Source organism: Gavia stellata, chromosome 2 (assembly GCF_030936135.1).
Source record: "Gavia stellata isolate bGavSte3 chromosome 2, bGavSte3.hap2, whole genome shotgun sequence".
Classification (NCBI taxonomy): domain Eukaryota; kingdom Metazoa; phylum Chordata; class Aves; order Gaviiformes; family Gaviidae; genus Gavia; species Gavia stellata.
The window spans coordinates 43,149,376-43,165,392 of NC_082595.1; the positions used below are offsets into that span (position 1 = coordinate 43,149,376).

The window sequence follows — 16,017 nt, forward strand, 5'->3', positions numbered from 1 at the left end:
GTTAAAACAACCCCAAGGATCTCATATTTATACAGTACATATTACAGAGTACTGTGACTTTCAGGAGGTGGACATATTTAATTTGCTTCTCCAAAGACGGAAAAACATTTCTTCACTGCTTCATAAAATAGCCTTCTTAGGTATACAGCCCAGGTTCGGGCATGCTATATTAATTTGGGGGATTCGCCCTTTTCACATGAAATGAGTTTTGCAAGAGGACTTAAAGCTTTGGAGAAGGGGTGGTTTACCTTTTGAAGAACACTTGGAAAAAACAAACCTCAAAATGCAGCAGTTTAAAGTGCCTGTACGTGAAGACCCGTGGGGAGGAATCTTGCCATGAACCATTGAACCATGGCCTCAGATAGCACTTTCAGCAATAGGCCGTGAAGTCATCTCTTGCTCCTCACTATTCTTTGTGGACATGTCCTGGATGTTCTGCTGCTGATAAATATCTTGGACCAGCATAATGTTTGTGTTCCTCCACTCTCTGTACTTCATTGCCGTCAGCTTTGGGTCCTCTAGCAACTGGTTAATTGTGGCCAGGTCATGTTCCTTACACTAGGAAGAGAACAAGTGGTTATTTCCCACAGAAACTGTCAAGCTCATTGTCCATAATAAAAACATTCTGGGAACATTAGAGAACCAGGTCACAAGGAGATGGCCAATTATCCATCCTCCTGGCAACTTGTTCCCATTTTTAGAATGTAGATCACCAAAGTTAAGCCCACAGTAGAAGTTCGTCGCAGTTGAAGGCAAGATTATGATTTCACGTAGATTTTTTTTTTTATAGGATTCTTAGCAAAACTTCATGAGAGAGGATTCATGTGAAAATTAGACATTGTTATGCTGTCTCACAACAAGTTAGTACTTACATGAAACTAGACACAACAGCATTTATTTCTGTAATTCACATCAGTTCCCACTTTCTCAAAAAATACTTATTCCCTGGCCACATTGTAAATGTCTCTTCTCTGGGAGCTAGACAGAAAATAATTTTGGATATAATCCAATATAATCCGTGCACTGGCAGTAGAGTGGCTAGAGCACATGTGGCTGCTAATACATCTACCACCAGCTACTACTACTAAATCTGGTCTCTACTTTTAGACAAGAGCAACTAAGACCGTATATTGCAGGCACCCTGGTTCAATTGTAAGACATGAACAATGACTGACATAGGGACACTGAGACCCTTTATGTCACAGCATCACAGAATGGTTGAGGTTGGAAGGGACCTATGGAGGTTATCTGGTCCAACCCCCTTCCCTCAAGTAGAGCCACATAGAGCAGGCTGCCTAGGACCGTGTCCAGATGGCTTTTGAATATGTCCAAGGACGGCCACTCCACAGCCTCTCTGGGCAACCTGTGCCAGTGCTTGGTCACCCTTGCAGTAAAAAAAGTGTTTCCTGATGTTCAGACAGAACCTCATGTGTTTCAGTTTGTGCCCATTGTCTCTGGTCCTGTCACTGGGCACCACTGAAAAGAGCCTGTCTCTGTCTTCTTCACTCCCTCCTTTCAGATATTTATATTCATTGATGTCCTCACATTTTCTGACATAACGAACCACTTTGCTTTTCCAGTCCTTATTGCCTATCCATGCAGTGGACCACAGGACAGAGAAGCCCTACCTAGCAGCTACAATTTCTTAATGGAGGCACCATGCTGCACTCGCAAACCTTTACTGCTTTTGCCTGTCTCCATACCCCCCAGTCTGTGTGAAAAAGCAATGGAATAGTTCAAACCATCTTCTCCTGCTGCCACTGGTTTCATCATGCCTGAGGACACTCTGTGCTAGTGGCTGCCTTGAAAATACTCCCACACATTCACGACCCTTCCCAATAGTAGCAATCTGCTGCTTACACATCCATATCCTACTACTACTCTAATGAACTATCAACTACTTTATTCCCTGTGATGCCTGAGCCGCTTTTTAAACACAAAAACTTGTTCAACTGTTGGTTTACACAGGCCCTACCCTCAAGACCTTGTGCCAGCCCTTGTAAGAAGGCTTTGGCATTGATGCAGATATGCGCAGTTAGCCTAAGAGAAGAGGAGGAGATAGGGAGGTAGAAGGGAGAGAAGAGTATTTCCAGTGGACAAACTTGGTGGCAAAAAGCCATGCCATGGAATTTTTCCTGTACCACTAAATTTATTTCCCACATTCATTAAACCTGTGATGCATTTGCACACAGCTTCCCTCTCTTCAAACTATCCAAAGCATGTTTTGTTAATGATATATTGTGGCAGCAACATTAATCTAAACTAAAGATGTGGAGCCAAAAGTCCAAAATCAAAATTGCACTGAATCTTGCATAAATCACTTCTCAAACTAATAGGGTTTTAATTAAAGCAGAGTAAATATGGATCAGATGCAAAACTTTCCTGATTTTTAAATTTCCAATAGATCATTTCCAATTATCTCATGTCTCATGTTATACGTTAAGAAAATTGACTTTAAAAGCACATAATCCCACTGATGCAAAGAATATGGCACATTCCCACTGCAGGCATTTGCCTTTCAGACAGGCTAAGTTAAACACTGCTGTGTATAGAACTCTGTTTGTGTCTGTGAGAAAATGTCTGTGCTATATTTGTCTTGTCAATACTCCAATTTCTTAGTTTGAAGAAAGCAAAAAAAGATCAACACATTTTATACACTACGAACACTCCAAAAATTATTTTTCCATATTAAATACAAGAGTTAGACAAGCCTAAGGTTATAAACACTGCTAATCACAACTTATACAATACTCCTGTGTGAAATCAATGCAAAGCTGTCCTCCTTGCTCATGTCTGGCAGTAAGGCTTCTAGGCTTCCATTCAGCTCCATACTAATGAAATCGATTGTCCCACAAGACACAACTCCATTTTGTGCTAAGTAGTTCTTAGATTTACCAGGGAGGCTCCTATCAGGGAAAACTTTGCAGTATGTTTCCATATTTAGCTTCCTGTCCCGTAAAATAGGCGTACTTTTAAAACTAACTTTCTGTTATATGATGGGCTCACTTTATTGCTGGTGCAGATGAATACTGCTATAGTCCGTACCATGTTACTGAAGACTCTTTGATAATGAGGGGAGCCTTCACCAGGACTCATATAGAGCCAGGGAGAATGCCTATATTCCCACTTGACTTTTCAACTGTATCTTCAGGAATTTTAACACAGGCCAGGGTGCCAAAGCCAAGCCTCCCGTTGCAAATAATCATCAAATCAATGATTGTGTTGATAGGATAAGTTTTTACATGCGTGCCCCCAGCTTACAATGCCTGAAACCAAATACACACACTTGAAACAAGATACTCAATTCCTGCTTCTAATGCATACAAAAAGAAACACTGAAGCCCCAGGTTTGCATTTATTATTTCTTCTCCTTACAATTTAAATGCTATGGTTAAGCTTTCTGTTTCCCTCAGTACCATTCAGAAGCAGGCTTTGAAATCCCGTGACCCTTGATGCTGGCGAGAAAACAGCCTCATAAATCCCCATATTCCAGACAGATTTACCGGCCCTTTCATGGAACGTCCCCTGAACCCCTACAGTTCATGATACTTTTCCAACATAAAGCAGGATGCTTTTATTATTAAAAATATTTTAGTTACAGGAGGTCTTTACAATAGCTTTGGCACATCCTGTACATTCTCCAATAATCACATAACGAAAACTTTTTTTGGCTCAGTGTAATTTTCATGTCCTTTATCATCAACGTACTTTGTCTGCTCTTCCTTTTTTAAGGCTCCCCTGTTCAGTGTATTCAGCTGAGCTTGCAAGTTTTCCAGCTAAAAGAATCTTTATTAAATTTTCCAAATGGGCTGGAACTTCTGTAAGAAGAGTCCCTCCTGAACTATTGCCTCTGCTTCCAGTTCAGATTGAACAACAAAACACACATCAGTATTCAGAATGAGTTAGAAAACAATTTCAAAAACTTAACTGAATTCTGGGGCATTAAGCAAATATGTAATTAGAGCTTGGCTGAAGTCTAGGCTTGCTTCTTTTTTCAGCCAAACTGTTTCTTTCTCTCAGGCTTTTGCTTGGCTAGCTCTGTGACCTCACCTTTAATGTGCTGTTCAGCATTCGAATTTTGTGGAGTTTCTCATTAATGGAGGGGTTTTTGCTCCGTTTGATAAATGACTTCCTAAGCTCCTTCTTTGTTGACAGCCGACGATCACCAATAGGAGACAGGCTTGCTTCTTCTAATGACTTGTAAAGTCGCTCCATCTCATCATCATCATCACATTTTTCCTGATCTGCAAAGAAAAGAATAAACTGGGTATGAGAATGTGAATGTGGCAGCAGATAGCAGAGGTGTTAAGTTCAGCCATCAGGAAGGCTCTTAGCCAAGTCAAAAAGTAATGGGATTAGAGTTAAAACCAAGGGCAATTTTTAGGGTAATGTATAGGATAATAATGCACATGAGAAAGACATACTACCAAACTCAAATGTTTTTAAGAATCAGGTGGTGATCCAAACACATACGAGCATGTATTTCTGCTGATAGAGTGCTGCTTCAATGCTCTGAATATATCACAGACTTTCAACAACTGTCAGTAATGCTACATTTGAATGAAAACAACTCTGATAACATCTACACCCGCTCACCGTTCACTACCTGCTACAGACAGTGTATTATGTTTCTACCTAGCAACTCACAGGTCAAATTCTATTTGGTGTACCAATTCTTCGCCAGGTTTTGGTAATTATTGAAACCCGAGTTTAAAAAAATTTGAGCAATTAAATGAAACATAAGAACATTTCAGGGACCCCAAGAGAAGATCCCTAGAAAACAGATTAAAGCAGGAACCCTTGGGGCACCTCATGCCTAATCCCTGAGTTTCACAGATTGTAGCACAGAATTTGCTTGTGGTGCCTCACAACAAAGCCTTGATTACCTCCACCTTAATTATTCTGATGGCTCCCAAGCTGCAGCACCATCTTCCATGACAGAGAGGACATGAAAGGAAAAGCTAGTAAACAGCTGAGAAAGAAATAGCATAAAATAAGATAAAAATTGAAGAAAATACATTTTTCAGAATAAAAAAAACTTTAAAATGAACAGTCAGAAACTAAAAATGTACCAGGCATATATAGGGGAGTTTTGGCAGAAGGCCATTTTCAGCAGCAAACAGCGCAACTTACTTCTTGTCCCTCAGTCCACACTGCAAGCTTTTCTCCTTCAGTGTTTGCTAAAGGAAAATCTTAAAGTATTGTCATTTTCAGGGTGCTAATGAGTCCCTCAAGATCCACTGTGGTAACATTTGTTTTTATTTCACTGGGCATAGTGGTGGTGGTTCTTCTCAACTGCAGGCCTCCATGTGCAGGTCGAACTGGCTGAGCACTTTTTTCTTTTAATGAAAAGTTAAACATTGACTTTTCTAAATCATCTTCAGACAGCAAATATTTTCGGAACAAAAGGAAGAAGTCCTTTTGCTCACTCATGCTGCAGCAAAAAGACTTCTCCAACATCTCAGCACACTTAGGAGTCTGCTCCTTATCTTTTCCATGCTTTAAAAAGTACAGCATCCTCCTACACCCCTGTTCTTTCTAAATATTTAGGTTACAAGAAAGGTTTATGATATGCTACAAATATTTGCCTTCACTGTGTTGCTGGCCTTTTTTTCACTACTTTGTGATTATAAAAAGCCTGGTGTAACTTGACAAGAACTAAATATAGATTCCAACATTGGCACAGTGCTGGGGGAAGAAAAGGAGAACAGTTGTATATTTAACAAGCTGCAGGAAACAGAAAAAAAATGCAAGTGTAAGGCATAATACACGGCAGTAGTATTTCCTGAAAACTGTTGGCTCATGCCATGAGGCTCATAATTATAGCTAGCTTCCTGCGTACTTTCTTAGGATGAAGCAGCTGTTTGTTTCATTAGCCACCCTCCTGCACAGGACTGGCTCAGCTCTACTGTAGACATCACCCATCAGAACTGTGCACAGCATCACTTTGAGAGATAAATTGACCTTTATCAGATATCCAAGAAAGCATATATAAGAAGCAAAAAAATTGCATTGATCCTGTCCAGCAACTTTAAAAAATAGTCAAGCCATGGGGGACATAAGGTTCCTGCTAACTCATTATGCTCCTCAGTGTCCTAAAAGGGTTACAAAGCAACAAGCATCGGAAAACAACCTCACAGAACACTCTTCTTCCATGCTAAGTACTCTGATATCTTCTGTGCACGTATGGGTGAAGGTAAGGAAGGCAGTAATACTCAGCACAGAAAAAGATGGAGCCAAAGTCAGAAAAGCCCGGCAAAAGGCTCCCAGATGATGCGCTTGACCAGCAACGTGCGCTCGGCTTCTGCATTCTTTCAAGATTGCAACCTTAAACTCCTCTCCTATTTCTTATTCTTCCACCACTCCCACCCCCAAAGGATTGATCAAGGTCAGGTAATTCCAAAGGGAAAGGAACGTGCCAGATTCTTCAGATCAGGTGGATAAAGGGAGTGACAGTGAAGCAGATAAACGAGACTTCAGGAAACAGTTGGAAAACAAGGGTGAGTGAAACCTACAGGCTGTGTAGAGGCAGGTATGAGTTACATAGTACTTTTGTCTTCATCTTTGTTTACACTGATGATCAGTGAACTTCTCCCGCAACAACTAAAATAAAAAACCAAAACCACAAAACAGTATCTTAATACCGTGCTTTGTGTAGAAGCAGATACTGATGCTATTGACAAAGAATATATCTGCCAATAAACCTCTATAAATTGAGGCCAGAGTGTGTGATACCTATCTGGACTTCTACCTGAGTTCTCCTGAGCCAAGATCAGAAAGCAAAAGCCCATGTTTTGCAGGCTTGAAGCTGCCACTGAACACACTAGACTGATGCTGTAAATCTGGAAGGGGGAGAGATAATGGAGGAAGGGGAGAGGCATTATGTCTAGCAATCAGTTAACAAGTCCAATAAAATGATCTGTGATAAGAAAATATATTTGTTCTTACTCACACAATGGTGCATTATGGTATTTCGCAAGCCTCTTAATGCCATGAAAGTAAACAAAGAAAGCTCTACCTGTAGTTTGCTTGCTTTTTTTCCCCGCAAATCGTCTGAGAGAAAATTAAGGTCGGATAATAGAGATAAAGCAAAGGGACTCAAGGCTTAAGCACAGAACAGACTTTTTCTCCAGATTCAAACATTCACAGCACTTTTTTCCGGAACTTGGTATTGCTTAATTCCCTTGCACCTGGAGTCAGGGCACTGAACTGCAGATGAGCAAGTCTCTAACAGAAGCACAGGCATCACCAGTTCTGTGTTTTTAGGCTTCAGTGATTTGGATTCCTCCTATGAAACCTGGGCTGTCTAGACCATACTACTGAAGTGCTAACAAAATATTTGCTTTCCATCACAAAGTAAAAATTTATGCAAAAAGGACATAGTACACAAGCTCAGGCCCTGGTGTAAAAATGAACAGATTGTGTCAGCCTCCCAAAGATAAATATACCACCCCTACTCTAAGCTTTGTTAACCTCTGAAGATTTACAATGATGGGTATATTCATCCGGCAAAAATTCTTAATAACATGGACAGGTTGGGCTCCACTAGCACTGCTCTGGAGTGAGTCTTTCCAGCCGGGTCACACAGCTAACAGCAGGCACATTCAAAATCACTTCAAAATATAATATTTCAAGTTATCTCTTCCACCAGTACTCTTCAAGCTAAGCACTTTCTGTCTCAGGCATGCAAGTTAGGAAACTGAAATGCTACTACAGCACTTCTTTATCTCATCCTATTTTCAAGATAAAATACATTCATTTTTCTCTCAGGACCTACTGAAGGATTAGTGGTAAGGAACAAATGGCTACAGTGGAAGGATATTACATATTGCATTTATGAGTGTGTACATGCACACAGGGGAACACCTGCATTGTGCACCTTTCCCTTCCCTTGGCAGTATTAGCTATAAGCAATTCGGTTGAGTGATGCCACTGGAAGGAACAGTTTTCCTGGGATCCTGCACCATGCTCTTCATTCACAAGCCTCACAGCCTGCTAAAACTTCATAGCACTTCTGGAAAAATTCTGTAGTATTGTATAGCTCTTTTAACTTTGTCAGACTTCACAGTGGGGAAAGTGGAAAAGAACCAGTGCTGACCTGAGGAAAAGGGAAGTTCTGCCCCGAGATATTTTAAGTCAAGGGAAAGAGACCTTCTAGGTTGGGATGAGGAAACTAAAGTAATATTTCAGGCAAGTCAGACCTTCTGACAAATTCTGTTTCAGGAGAAGTAAAACACAATTCTGTGGCTTGATACCACTTATCTGGAATTTCTCTCTAATTAACAGGAGATATCACAGACAAGAACAAGCTGCCAGGGGTTCAACACACCAGCTCTTCACCTCCTCAATTTTCAGCTTCCACCTTCCCATTGGCCAACTTGCCACAAGTGGGAGACATTAACATATTGAGACTCCCCACCTTGCAGCAGAAATACAGGAGCCTGCCTGAAATCTCAACTTTAATGCTCTTTAAGCCTACCAAAGTAAAATCATCCATCAAAAAGCAGCTGTGACAAATCAAGTTGATTGTTTCCCAGCAGTAAAGATAGAGAAATTGGCAATGTTTGGCAGAAAGAGCATTTTGCATTGAAAATCACCTCCAGAAGACCGTATCTTACTAAATCTAAGCTGAAATGTAAATACTTGTTCTCCCATTCTCAAACTGAGATCTCACAGCTCTCCAACTGTGTATTAATTCAATGAAAAAAAAAAAATCTGCTTCTTCCTCCTGTCTTTGCTACTCTTATGTGCTTCTTGTAGCTGTGCCAGCACATCCATTTCTGATTCTGCCAAAACTTTTTATGCCAGTGGGACAACATATACACCCAGGCTGGGGAGAGCAGAGGAAAAAATTATAAACTGCTTTTGCCCTTACCTACCCACCCCCCATCTCTTCTCCATAGGGGTAGTAGACTTTTCAATGGGAATATGATAACACCTCAGGGAAATCACAATTTCCACATAACTACAGAAAAGACAGGAAATATTTGAATTAGGTGGGCATAGCTTAGGCAAACTCCTCACTGGCAAATGCAGAACTAAAGGTAGGAGAGAGTGGGAGAAAATAACAGGGAAAGTTATGTTACTGACTATAACAGTATAGTGGACTCAGCAGTGACGGATGGCATTTTAACAAACTGTGTCTGAACTGGAAATAACACAAATAAGTATCTCTTTTTCAGAAAGTTCAGAAAACTGTAACACCATAGTTTTCACTGTGATTGCTAAAGCCTTTTTGATGAGAAACAAAATAATCACACACAGTTGTTTCTCTACACAGTTGTTCTCACCATAGGTGTACTTCTTGGCTAGTCCCAGCCACGATCTAGCCCTTTTCTGTAACTTTTGCAGAAGGAACAAAGGGGCCAGAGCATACCAGAGGATCTGTTCTGGCTATTAGTGGCACAGGAAGACTCCAGAGGGGAAGAGGATGTCAGTTCTGAGAAAAGAAGGAATTGAATGCATCCAGCTCCTATTTAACCAACTCCTTCCCACAAAACCAACCCAGGTAAAATTCAAGTGGTATTTGAAAAGCTTTCCAGGTTTTTCAAAATATCGGCACACACTAGATCTTCTACCAGCTACTGTGAGCCAAGGTAAAATAAATAAACCAGAAGTGGTACCACAAGAATTCCTTGCCAAGATGCATTAACTTCACATGATCATAAAGCGCTCAGAGAATGCAAGGAAGAAGGATGTTATTGCTATAGTAGAAGGTCCCTAAATAAATACAAACATGCATTCCTGTTCTCTTATAATAACCTCTCAGTTTCTGCAGCTTCCTTTTGTTATCATAGTTCTTGATGATGATGGTGGTGGGTCATAGCCAGATACTTTTTGTTCCAGTGGCTGCCAGAAGAAATACAAAGGATGGAGTTTGGCTGCAGAGCGTGTCTAGCCATCCCAGACGGGGCAAGGCCAGCTTCTGGATACAGAGCACGTAGCCAGATAGTTGTTTGTATTCTCAACTATTTCTGGTTTACCTTTCAGTTTCTTTGTGTCACAGGCAGCTTTGAATCCTTTGTCACTGTGCATGTAGCAAGCTGCAACACGGAAGTAATAAATATTCCCACAAAGTAAATGGAAACATAATGCTGATTTCCTTTCAAAAGAGAAAACTGTTAAACTCTCCTTTTTTGTACCTTTATATTACTCTCTGGTATGTAACCTCTCCCCAATAACTGGCACTGAGAATTAAGGCTGAGAATGGTCATAACACCACTAAGAGTGGCTGGAATGGTTGTTACAAATATCACATGGTACAGCTCTTTGTACCAGGCACTTACAGTTCCTTAGCAGATTTCATTAAATAATTTTCACTGAAAAAATAATCCATGATCATCTAGTTGAATCTGTAGTCTGTCCTACAGAGATTCATCCATTTATCTCTGAGAAAACTTTTCTTTCATTATTTAACTCATTGCTGAGGTTTCTTCACTCATTTTAGATTTTCATTATAAGCTCTTCCCACAAAGCCACAGTTACTCTTTCTTCCTTCTAGGAACCAACTTTTCTCACATTGGCCTCCATTACTGACTTTTGCCAATGAAAGTGGTCTTCAGTTCTCAAAAATTTTCACCTCAGCTCTAGGCTGCTATCAGCTACAGCCAAAAATTACTCATGGGGTTTTATTAAGCAGAATGTGGCCACAAAGCAGAGCATGTGACAGGTTTTTTCTATCCTCACAAGGGGAACGGGAGAGCATGGACACACATGAAGGCTCTGTGGGGAGTGGGTTCAAAGACCACATAGCTGTTCTGGTAACAGCAGGGCCGGCTTTAGGCACACGGGACATGCGCTTTCAGGACAGATGCTGATGCAAGATGGACTGTCTCCTCCTGGACACAGTCTCATTACTCTGAAACATAACAAGCTGTCAGAAATGCACTATTCAGAAACATCGTAAAGCAAATAATACAGACTCCACTACAGTATGCATCCTTGTTTCACATCAGATAACAAAGGTGTTCTTACTAGTTATTGTAAATCATGAGGTTTTGCAGCTAGCTTTTACCCCACAATCTGAATTCATCTCACAATATTTGTGCACATCCTTATCAACTAGCTGGAAGGGGAAATTCTTGGGGGATAAGCCACAGAACCAGAACTGCATCCTTTTTGATAACTTTCATGTGGAACTCAGTTGCTGTTTTACATTAATCCTTTTTTTCTACCTCATTCTCAAATTGAAGTAGCTTAACTAATCTCCTTGCAAATTATTTCATTTATTTTTTCAGTGGCCATTGTGGGGGAGGGCCTCCACACGCCAACACTCTCCATCCCCTCCCTATACTATGCAGACTGATAAAGGAAAGAAAAATGCCGGTATGGTGTACTACTTACTTGCTCAACAACAGGTTATGATGCAGACAGTAACTAGTGAGGTTATACAGTTTCCATAGTGACTGTCTCATTGAAATGATCTATTTCTGGAATTCCATCAGAGATCACCAGTGTGGTTAGGATGGAAGTGTTCTGCAATCACAGTTGGCCATCAGCTAAACAGTGAGCAACAAAAGAATACATTTCCCCAGGAATATTTTTGGGAAAATTAAACCACTTTGCAAATGGCAGGAATATACCAAAGTGTGCCTTGATTTACATTTTAATCCCATTTTTGTTGGTGAGTATTACTGAACGTATCAAACTATGCTTTAAACGGTTATGAATGTGTCACGTTAATTCTATGACCATCCACAAAAGTACTTGTCATCCTTACAGTTATAGTGGAAAGCATTAACCTATGCATTATTGCAGGATTGCTGACAATACCAGAGTAACATATTCTAAGCAAAAGTTTAGATTTCTGAAGAGCAGCCACTGAATCTTGCTCAACAGGATCTATAAGCCACCACTCCATATATGACCTACACTCCAATAATCCACCTTAATCGACGCTATAATGTTTCCCAAAGGCATTACTTAGATTCAACCCAGAAGGTGAAATTACAGAAGACAATGCATTTACTACATCTTTGTGACATTTTCATTAGGGACCCCATTTCTGGCATCCCCAGCCTTTTCACTATGTGTAAAGCCAGAGCTTATGGGAATTAGATGCCACAGTAACTCTCTCAAAACATCCACTCTTCTCCGCCAAATAGGAATAGTACATATGCTCACTGTTGGTTTTAATTCTTACTGATCTTCATTGCTACAGAAGTCTCTAGCAGAGCAGCCTAGAAGATAGATAATGAAGCTGAGTACAAAACACTCTGAATTAATTTTCACTTTTGCTAAAATCTGTACTTCGCTCAATTTCCTTTTTTTTTGTAAAATCAGAAAAACACATGACAAACTAAAGGGGTGCTAACTGTTGATATTTGTAAAACAATTGGGAGACTGACAATGTAAATAATGAGCCTTATACTATAATTTTTCAATCAGTGCCAAGTTCACCTAGAGAGAAATATTGTAAGTACCCAACGAGTCCAGTGCTGTTTCTTTCCACCTTTGCATTACCTTCAGCCTAAGCTTTTGGCTGCACCTTTGTTTTGCATTGTATTGAGACAACACTGCTCTTCCAGCAACAAAGTACTTACTTCAAATCTTCACAAGGATTTGGAATCATGGGTAGAGCTGATGCACAAGAACATCATTGTTTCTTTACGTATTACCTCTGTAGGCAGGATGCTGAGCATCTTCTCATTTCAGCATATTGTATGCCAGAAATGCCTCTTATGCTTCAACTGCTTTTAATGCAGGAAGAAGCAGCTTTGCCCAAAAGGTAAGACACATTGCCTCGTTATGGCAGAGTTATTAACAGTAACAATGACCAAATTCTGGAACTATGCCACATTTTTAATTCAGCAGTACATTTCAGTAGGAGGATACCTATGCAGATACCCATTTGCTTAAACAAAATCTAATCTTAATGGAATTTCTGATTCAGGATTGCAGTTGTTTCCCCTTGATTACAATCACAGAATCATTAAGGTTGGAAAAGACCTGTAAGATCATCAAGTCCAGCCATCAACCCAACACCACCATGCCCACTAAACCATGTCCCACAGTGCCACGTCTATATGTTTTTTGAACAATTCCAGTGATGGTGACTCCACCACCTCCCTGGGCAGCCTGTTCCAATGCTTCACCACTCTCTCAGTAAAGAAATTTTTCCTAATATCCAGTCTAAACCTCAACTGGCACAACTTGAGGCCATTTCCTCTTGTCCTATCACTAGTCACTTGGGAGAAGAGACCAAAACCCACCTCTCTGCAACCCCCTTTCAGGTAATTGTAGAGAGTCAGAAGGTCTTCCCTCACCCTCCTCTTCTGCAGACTGAACAACCCCAGTTCCCTCAGCCGCTCCTCATAAGACTTGTGCTCCAGACCCCTCACCAGCTTCATCGCCCTTCTCTGGACACCCTCCAGCACCTCAACGTTCTTCTTGTAGTGATGGGCCCAAAACTGAACACAGCATTCAGGGTGCGGCCTCACCAGTGCCGATGTACTGGAAGTAAATGCAACTGCTTTTACTTTTAAAATTGGATTGGCCTAACCGCCTCTTCACCACATTCTACATATGCCATTTTGTTTAGGGTATCAGTTCTGTGACACACTTTCTTAAAATTTTGATTCAATCCTAACTAATAAAAGACAGCTGTATTGAAATAAAGTAAAATAATAAAAATATGTTTATGTAGGGATTTTATACAGAGGCTGCGATCTTAACATACAGGTAAAATTTGAGAAAAGCTGTAAAGATACTTATAAATTAGATACTAGGTTATATATTTAATGCACAATAAACCAAATGTTTGTTATAAATGATGTGCCACTGGAAAACTCTTCAGTGAAGAATATAAAGGAAGGAAGGGGAAAGGAAGTTGAGGAAAACCCCTGAACTCCCACATTGCGTGGCTCTGCAGACAAAAATCTCCTCTCTCATTAGCTCACCTTTGGCTAGTGATCTCTGTCCTGTTGCATCCGGCACAGCTAGACAATGTGTATCCAGACCTAAAAAAGACTTTTGGGATCCACCACTGGGTTTGGAAACCTGGACCTCCTGGCTTTGTGCCTCTTCTCCACAGTCCACTTCTGGCAGCTCATCAGAGTGAATCTGTACGCAGAAAGTTAAAGGCTGATCACCCTCTTCTGTGGCAGAGCTGTTAACTAGGTCAAGCCAGGACTGCCTCTCAGAATAAACCACTTTGGATGTCAAGGAAGAAGACGTCTCTTGGGAGTTGAAAGTGCTTTCAGGAGAGGAGAGAGAACAAGATGCTTCACTTGACAGAGTTGAGGTGAAAGACGACTTCTGCTGATCCTGCTTTCCAGAAACAAATGGGGGAGTGTGGGGGGGTGGGGAAGGAAGAAAAAAGAAAAATTAATTCCAAGTTATTCCTGTTCCTAGGTTCTACGTGTTATAGATAAGCAGCTGAAATGCTAACAGACCAAAAATTGATGTAATCTGATTAATCAACCATCCAAACAAGCCTGCAGTATGGCAGCCAATCTCCTACAGAGCAGGAACTTCAGAAACTAAGCCACAAGGAAGCCAGAGGTAAAATAGATAAAAACCTGACAATGCCTAGAAACAAAAGACCAAGGGAAAAATATTGTGTTGAATGTAGTCTTCAATGCTAGGTCTCACACTCACATTCACTCTTTACTTTGTCTTCACTTTATTGGTCTAATCAAGAGTGCAGTAGAGAAACTCTGAATCAGCCATTGAACATGAAGTTGTTTTGAAGCATTCAATAAATCCACCAATGCCATAACCACAGGTAGACAGAAATGGGCCAAGCACTGAAGTACCTTGACCTTCTCAGCACACCAAGCCATTTGACCTCGTCCATTCAAGGGACTAATCATTCACTAAGGCAAGAAGGCTGATCGGTAATATGATGGCAAGTTAATGGTGGAAAGAAAAAACAGACAGTCATAGGGCAGAGGACAGAAAAAGGGGAATGGTACAAGATTTGTGCTGCTCATTCACCTGCTAATATTCATCCTTCAGCACATCAATCTGGAAAGGGACCCAAACTTCACCAGAAACACATTAGAAATCATTAAGACATCCTAAGGTCCTCCATACTGTACTTGTCACCCTGCCTCAACAAGAGCGCATACAACCAGAGAAGTCTCAGAGACATCTAACAGTCATCGTTAGGAGCTAGGAGTTGAATGAGAGAGGGTATGATAGATGCACAATTCCATGTAGAGAAAGGTTGAGAGAAAGAACAAAGTTTTGAAATGTATTTAGCTTCCCAGACAAGCAAATAGATGCCCAGGTCTTTGTCTACAGTAGGCATTTACATTGATTGAGTTGTACTATTATCTGGTTACCAAAAGCAACTCACACAAGAAGAACTATCACTAGTCTGCTTCTCAGCCACCAAACACCACTAAAAAGATGAGCCAAGAGAGTCAAATACACAAGTAATACATACACAAACACACAAATATACATGCAAATATCCAGAAGAGGATTAATTGACAGTAATCAATAAAGTAATGAAAGACAAGGGGATACAAAGCCTTATAGTGAAGCTCTTAGCAGAAACTATCAGAAATCGTGATGAGATCATCATGATATGAAAGCAAGATTTCTTGTATCTGCTACTGCAGAAATTTACTCCTCCTGCAAATCATCTGCTACTGGCCAATGTCAGAATCAGAATACCAGACTTGATGGACCACAATTCTGGCAAGTTTATGTTCTCAATAGGTATGTAGAATAGAACTGTGTAAGGATTAAAGCAGATGATAACTAGGTTGGAAGTATTGAAAATTACTGAGATGGTGACTGAGAAGGACAAGCTGCAAACACAATAAAGGTACTAACCTAGCATATTTATTTATAACCTGGTAAACTAGAAATAAGATGTATTCATACAAACCAAACCAAGAGTGACGATTTTTTGGTTTATGATATATAAATTTCTGCAATTCAGTGCTGCTGTAATGTATTCTACTTCATTTTTACATTAAAAAAAAATAAAGTAGATTTGCCTTCCTGTGCTTCTAATCTAGCTGTATAACATAGCTACTAATCAATGCAGAAGATGAGGAGGAC

General features: G+C 40.4%; 1 protein-coding gene across 1 annotated transcript in view; it reads right to left on the reverse strand.

Moving 5' to 3' along the window:
- Positions 1 to 229: 229 nt before the first annotated feature.
- IPCEF1 (interaction protein for cytohesin exchange factors 1) overlaps positions 230 to 16,017 on the reverse strand; it is a 43,599-nt gene continuing 27,811 nt past the window's right edge. Inside the window, exons 8-10 of the mRNA XM_059831108.1 lie at positions 13,899 to 14,268; positions 4,051 to 4,244; positions 230 to 558 (exon numbers count right to left, since the gene is read on the reverse strand). Of these exons, the coding sequence (XP_059687091.1) occupies positions 358 to 558; positions 4,051 to 4,244; positions 13,899 to 14,268 (765 nt within the window). The 3' untranslated portion in view covers positions 230 to 357. The remainder of the gene's footprint in view (positions 559 to 4,050; positions 4,245 to 13,898; positions 14,269 to 16,017) is intronic.